Raw genomic sequence first — 7,744 nt, forward strand, 5'->3', positions numbered from 1 at the left:
CATGTGGATTTCATATGATTGATCCGTGCACGTTACTTACCACTACCATTTTAGGATTAAGATTGGATAGCTGTAGTTTAATGGGTACCGCACTAAAGTGTTTGATATTTAACACTATCTGCTATAATTTGAAAATTAAATTGATTTGATTTTACACTTGTATGATGAAAAATTTATTATATCTTTACTAATTTTTTCAAAATTATTATTTAAAAATTGTATTTACTGTGTACTATTAACTTTTATTTCATAATTATAGTTTTTTTTCCACAGCATGCAACATCTATAACTTTTAAGTCACAAAATCTCAATACCAAATGCAGCTTATATAATAATTATGTTATTTACATTTCTAACCCCAATTCAAATTATATAAAGGCCAAGTGATGTACGTTAAAAGTATATGTTTGGCATAATTTATATAATGATAAACAATATTTATTTAAATCCTAAAAATTATTTTAAAAATTTTTTGTGTTGTTTGGTTATATTTTGAGCAAAATATTTTAAAAATTAGTAATCTGCTATCTGTCTACTAAGAAAAAGCAAAAATTTTAGATATTTGAAAATAGAGATGGTAAAATTTCTTTTAAATAGTTAAATCCTCTAAAGTAAGGCGAGCATAAAATTTGAATAATTTGGTTAAGCACCATTACAACGGATTTTGACAGGAAAATGTAGCTTGCGAAGTCACAAATGCTGTAGATTTCATTTGGAGCCTTGAAATGAAGAATCAAATGATACACAATACGGACAACAATTAATCTGACATTTCAGCCAAACGGAATTCAAGCACACCCTTGCATTATTCTTATTGAAGCATCATTACAATTTAACAATCGAACTAGTGCAAATGCTTCACAGTAGCAATCTTCTTACAATGATGATGCTGCGATCGGTTCAGAGTGAAACTTCAGAACTTTATTTTTAATCAAGAGCAAATAGAAATTAATTAAGCTAGCCGTAAATGCACTTTATGCTTTTTTTTGGGGGGGGGAGGGGAAGAGTTGGTATTCGGTGGGAGTGAAACTTGTAATTTTATTTGAGCTTCAAATTAATGTCACTGCGGATAGGCCTCAATAATGGCAGGTACAGCCGGTAGGTTGATGATGTTATGGCGGAGGAATCCTCCTTCTTCCAATATTTGCTTCCATTCTTTTTCAGTCCTTTCCTTCCCACACCTTGTGTGAGCAAACATACATAGATCAAATAAGTAGGCCGTGTCGCCAAATACGTCGTTATCATCTTCTTTTACAACGATTTCGACTAACACAAGCTTTCCAGTTTTCTCCGGAATTGCTTTTCGGCAGTTTTTCAGAATCCTGACACAGGCTTCGTCATCCCAATCATGCAATATCCACTGTATGTAAGTGTATGGTTAGAAATAGGCAACTTACAATTTTATACAGCATGTACATGCATGATAATAAACAAGTGTCGTCACAATGGAGGATAAGTGCTTTTTTCCTTTCGAATCCTAAATACTGCTAATTTGGATTCCTTTTTAGCTGTTTTTGGCCAATGGCCACCCCCTCCAAAGTGTTTCTAAACGGTCTTCCCCCCCCCCCCCCCTCTTTTATTAAATTCGAAATAAAGCCTGTAGGGATTGGGTTAAAAACAGCAAGTGGAGTGCTTAGGCAATTAAGTATATATTAATCAATTTTATTGTAGTTTGTAATGTTTTTATATGATGAAGATAAATTATGCTAATTTAAAGAAAGTAAATAATAATAATAATAAAAGTCTACTCTACCATTATATTGTCGCAATTTATAGAGGTGGGTAATGATGCTAATTATTATATAATGATGAAAATTAATTAATAAGATAAGGATATTTTAGAGAATAACTTTTAATGATATCATTCAGATTTTTTAGATTAAACAAAAAACTAAAAAATATTAGCATAATAATTTAATAACTTAATGATTGAAAATTTTCATTAAGTTGAAAAAACATATAGATTTAATGATTTAACTTATAGAAATTAAATTATTAAGTCAGAAAAATAAAGAGCCCCTAAGTGATTTCGAAAAGGTCCTCTAATGTTCGATCGACTAATTTAATTTAAGCAATTTTATTTGGTTGATCCTAAAATTTGAATCTTAAGGGAGGGGTGGATTAAACTATATTTAGGAGTTAGATTAAGTGTAGAATTTTACTATTTTTTAGGACAAAATATTTATCCTATGTTAAACTCAATTTTTGAATCTCAATTTATATTTCATGTTACTCGTGTATTGAATTATGAATTTTTTTTGAAAAATAAAATAAAAGACACCCTTAATAGAGGTCTTGGATCAAAACTATTACCTTCATAAAAACTGCATCAGCATTAGGAACCGCGTTAAGCATGTCACCTCCGACGTGCGAGACTCCTTCATACACAGGTGCTGTGGCAACAACATGTGGCAAATCAAAGTTTACACCTTTGATGTGTGGATAGAATTCGACAATCTCGGCAAGCTCTTCGCCAGTGCCACCACCCACGTCGACCAGTGATCGTATGCCATCAAACCCGTCTTTATAGTGTGAGAGGAGTGTGCTCATCACAATCTTTGCCGTGCATGCCATGGCCTTATTGAACGAGTTGTTGAATTGAGAGTTTTGTGAAGCGAAATCCCACATTTCACAGCCGTGAGCCTTCTTGAAAGCATTACCACCTTCTTGGACACATTGGCTAAGGTGATGCCACGGTGCCTGTAGCAGTTGACTGTTTTGGAAAAGTATCATCGGAGCAAGACTCATCTCGGAGTCACGTAGTAACCATTTTGATATTTGCGTCAATCCGTACATCGTCTCTTCACTGCCGTCTGATGAACGATGTGCGGCGAAAACTCCTTTCCGGACAAGCATTCTCATGATGCGCGTAAGGGAGGGAATTATGTGAACATCTGGACACGATGAGTTAATTCCTGACCAAAAAAAATACATATTATCAGAGATAAATAAATCCAAAATTTACAGTCAGAGGCGAAATCAATAAATTAAGTTATGCCTTCGCTTGCATGTACGGGGCGAGTTAATAATACCTGAGGCTAACTGGGGCAAAGTGATTGGGCTGCCATGGCAGTGCATAATATCGGCTAAGCGAAGCTCCACGGCAGATTTTCAAGCCATGGAATCTGCAAAGGCGAGCATGAGTTGCCAAACTTGGGCTTGCCCTCTTAGGACGTCCTCGCGAACGTCAGCTGATTCCATTCTCTCTCTCTCTCTCTCTCTCTCTCTAAGCTAGGGTAGAGTTTACTTGGTACAGATATGTTAAAGGATCGATATTTATCGCGCAAAACTTACTATTTAAGTCGAGATTATTGCGAGAATTGTTAATTTATTGGTGCATGTGAACGAAAATCGTAAAATGTGTGACATCAATAATTTTTTAAAAGCTTGCGGAGCCAGCTGCATGCAACATTCGGGAAGATCTTCAAATGAATTTTTCTTTAATGTAAGGAGTAAGGAGACAAATGGAAAAGCCAAAAATTGATTAATTACTTCAATTTTTAAGAAACAACTAACAATAAATTACATTTACATTAATGCTTAATTAAAAAAATCTAGCAATTAATATTTCTTGCCTGGATTTTTTTTTTTTTTTAATTTTCGTATATGGATTGCAGCTGCTAATCAGGAAGAGTTCACAATCAAACTTAAAGTTGGAAAGAAAGAAACTATTGGTGAAAGGCAACAGGAATTTTACCAACGATGACTTTAAGCCAAATATTTAACAAATTCGGAAAAATCTTGGTTCCATTAACAAAAGTATAGATGAGGAAAACTAAATTCAATAAAATGGGTAAATTTAAAAACAAAATTTGCTACTGAATAATGAAGATGAGAGTAAATCATTAATTTTTTTAATTTATTTATCAAATTATGTAGTGCTGTCTATAATAGTAATTTTCAACATGGGCATTTTAGTAATAAAAAGTTCTATTAAAAATTGGGTTTAGTAAATATTTTGGTGGGTTTAAATAGTCTCATCTTAACTTTTATGGTGCGTTTACTTTAAGGAATGAGAATGAGATAGATTGGGAATGAGCTGGAATGAGAATGAGATTTTAATGTTTACTTGACAAAAATAAATAGGAATGGGAATGTGCTGAAATGTCATTGATGTGATTACTTGGCAAAATAAATGGGAATAAGGAATGGGAAAGAGAATCAATTTACCAAAATACCCATAGTATTAATAATTAATAAAAATAATTAATTTATCATTATTAACAAAATTATCATTATTGTTGTTATTATTATTATTATTAAATTTTATTAACTTTACTATTTTAGTTATTATTAATTATTGTTAATATTATTTTTATTAATATTATCATTATTCACATTTATTATTATTATTATTAAATTTTATTAACTTTATTATTTTAGTTATTATTAATTATTGTTATTATTATTTTTATTAATATTATCATTATTAACATTTATTATTATTATTATTATAACATTATTATTTTAGTTATTATTAATTACTGTTAATATTATTTTTATAAATATTATCATTATTAACATTTATTAATATTAATAATATTATTATTAAATTTTATTAACTTTATTATTTTAGTTACTATTAATTATTGTTATTATTATTTTTATTAATATTATCATTATTAACATTTATTATTTTTTTATTACTATCATTTTTATAATAATATTTATACATGTATTTAGATAATGAAAATTACATTATTATTATTATTAGTAAATTTTATTAACTTTATTATTTTAGTTACTATTAATTATTGTTATTATTATTTTTATTAATATTATCATTATTAACATTTATTATTATTATTATTATTATTTTAATTAATATCATTTTTATAATAATATTTATACATGTATCTAGATAATGAAAATTACATTATTATTATTAAATTTTATTAACTTTATTATTATTGTTATTATTAATTATTGTTATTATTATTTTTATTAATAATAATAATAATAATAACAAAAATAATGATAATATTGTTAATAATGATAAATTAATTATTTTTATTAATTATTATTTTATCATTATTTTTATTGTTAATAATGATAATATTAATAAAAATAATTAATAATAACTAAAATAATAAAGTTAATAAACTTTAATGATAATAATTATAATTATAATAATTATTATTAATGACATTTAAAATAATAAAATTATTTGTGATTTGAATGAGGGTAATTTGGAAAATATGAAAAAAAATAGAGGGATACAAAAGTAAACATATATTCCATTCTCATTCTCTGATTTTCATTCTCAACCCTCCATGGGAATAAGATTCTCATTCTTTATTCCCAAATTGTGTGGGACCCATACATTTTATTCTCATTCATAAATTACATTTTGCTAAGTAAACATGAGTTTCATTCTCATTTTTTCATTTTCATTCCTCATTTTATGAAATAAACACACCATTAGTAATTAACAATGATCAAGAGGCCTCTATGAAAAAAAGAACTAATTAATTAAACATTTAAACTATTTTATGTTAAATTATTATTTTTAAATATGTGATCCTTTTGTAATTTTTTTTAAATGAGGTAAATTTACACAAATTGTGAGATAAAAATACCCCAAGTGTTACTTACAGTACTTTGTGAAGAGGACACACAACAATGGGATTCCTTACATTGTGAATGCCATCAGACTAAAGCAGTGATGCAGAGAAGAGAAGCCATAAATTTTGCACGTAATTTACTTTTCTGCTTTATGGGTAGGGGTGGGCATTCGGATTGGGTTAACATTTGCAACCCGAACGGATTTAAACTAGCAACCTGTTTAAACCCGAACCGAATTTTAACCCGAACGGGTTGATTTTTTATTTATTTTTTTTAGTTTTGGCTTTTAAAAGTTAAAAAATATATATGTATTAAAAAAAATCTTTGACTATATGTTTTATGTTTTATTAACTTTAAAAAGACTTGTTGAAATGTTGTTAAGGATGATTAATGATTTTAGTTGATGTTTGTTGTTAAAGATGTTTTGATTTGAGATTTTTGGATTTTAAGTGGTTTTTGGTAGAATTTGTGGATTAAATTGTTCCAACTCGTTCTAACCCAAATTTTTAGATTGAATTGTTTTAACTTAAATTAACTCGAATTAACCTAAATCGAAATTTTAACCCGAATTACCAACTCAATCCGATTCGAATTACGAACCCGAACCGAACCGAACCAAATTAAATTCAATTTGATTCGTTTCGAGTTGACGTTTTCAACTTGATTGGGTTCAAACTCTAACCCAATCGGATTGAAATCCAAACCGAAATCCGAACAATATGAACCAAAATCCGATATGCCCACCCGTATTTGTGGGTGGAGTTACGCAGGCCATTCTCTTGGGAAATCAAATTTTGGAAGGCTCGTCTTCTTCAATATTTCTAATCATGAGATTTTATTCAGTTTCTCGTCACATTCTCATTCTCACTGCAATCACCTTATGTTGTTCTTAAGATAAAATTTTCATGATTTTATTCTTATTTTTCTGATCGTAAGTGCAATAAAATTTAGCCGCCACTGTGCCACATGTGAGTTAAGATGGTAAAGACGCCATAGAGTTGGTAAATAACTCTAGAAGTGTGCAGTAAAATAAAATAATAAAACACACAGATTACTTAAAATCACGTGACAGATAAATAAATGAAACGGACCGGATCGATCCAAAAATAAAAAAGAGGTCTAATCTCTCTCCAATTGAAAAGTTTTTATTGATAGAAGTCTTGATTAATTAAAGGGATACAAACATTAGTCCTGAGAAATTAACTAATCGATTCTCTCTCATAAATAGAGAGAGACAGACAACTCAAAATTAATTATATACATCTTTTTAGGATAAATTTCGGTTTACTCCATCTTTAAATGACAAATTTTAAAATACCTTCAAAGAATTATAAATCCGACTTATCGTTGTTTTTATTTAAAAGATGCAGGCTCATTGATGATTTTTTTTTTTTTTTATAATCTTCTTTGTAAAAATAGATAGTAAGTTGAGCTTTACAAAATTTAAAGGATATTTTAAAGATTATCATTTCAAAAGGGGCAATCCAAAGTTAACCCTTTTTTTTTAATCATGTATTTTCTCATGAATCAAGACTAATTTGAGCAGAGAATGCCTTTTGCAGCCACCGGATCCGCGCTTGAAGCTCTTGAAGCTTTTAGAAGCTTGAACACGAAAGATAAATCCGTTGTTTCCAGTAATTGAAGGAATTTGGGTCCTTCACTCATCAATTCCTTCTCGCGTGCTCTTTAATTCTTATCGCTTATTTGTCAGTTCTCTTCGGATTCTCTACACTCAAGTGTTACTTGAGATTGCGTATATTATTTGATAATTTATGTGATAGTTCTATATAATGTCATTATTGAACAAGTCAAATGAACACCTTAATAGATATAAGATGATAAAAGTGAAGTGCTGGAGAGGTACTAAAATATAATGTGAAGAAAACAATGGAGCTCCACACATTGTGAATTCCATCTGAGATCAGAACAAACCTTAAGGCTCTTAAAACTTATTACTACTTAAATGTGGATGTTATGCTCAAAGATTCACCCCAACCCATAACTTGGGTCACAATGACAGAGCAACTACTGTGAGTTGTGATTTTAGAAAGTATGAATATACTAAAGCGAGACTCAATTTACATTAAATCCTTAGCTAAGTCTATTTGGGAGACTTTAATCTATAAGAGAATGCCTTGTGAAATGACCAATCATCCTTAAAAAAAAATATATATCTATT

At 29.2% G+C, this 7,744-nt stretch overlaps 1 protein-coding gene across 1 annotated transcript; it reads right to left on the reverse strand.

The window, feature by feature from the left end:
* Nucleotides 1-784: 784 nt before the first annotated feature.
* On the reverse strand, nt 785-3,671 carry LOC102621446 (xanthohumol 4-O-methyltransferase-like). Its single transcript, XM_015527376.3, has 3 exons — nt 3,033-3,671; nt 2,314-2,915; nt 785-1,360 (listed from the first exon to the last, which is right to left on the reverse strand). Exons 1-3 carry the CDS (start codon nt 3,076-3,078, stop codon nt 1,061-1,063), a joined length of 948 nt encoding a protein of 315 aa, XP_015382862.1. The 5' UTR covers nt 3,079-3,671; the 3' UTR covers nt 785-1,060.
* Between the last annotated feature and the right edge of the window lie 4,073 nt (nt 3,672-7,744).

Source organism: Citrus sinensis, chromosome 2, assembly GCF_022201045.2.
Source record: "Citrus sinensis cultivar Valencia sweet orange chromosome 2, DVS_A1.0, whole genome shotgun sequence".
Classification (NCBI taxonomy): domain Eukaryota; kingdom Viridiplantae; phylum Streptophyta; class Magnoliopsida; order Sapindales; family Rutaceae; genus Citrus; species Citrus sinensis.

Bases quoted from the DNA above. Each gene is read 5' to 3' on its own strand.
- LOC102621446 (XM_015527376.3), bottom strand. From the start codon at position 3,078: ATGCACTGCCATGGCAGCCCAATCACTTTGCCCCAGTTAGCCTCAG. The intron at 2,916-3,032 runs GTATTATTAACT...TTTTTTGGTCAG, and splicing joins TTTGCCCCAGTTAGCCTCAG to GAATTAACTCATCGTGTCCA. The intron at 1,361-2,313 runs GTAATAGTTTTG...ACTTACATACAG, and splicing joins CTGATGCAGTTTTTATGAAG to TGGATATTGCATGATTGGGA.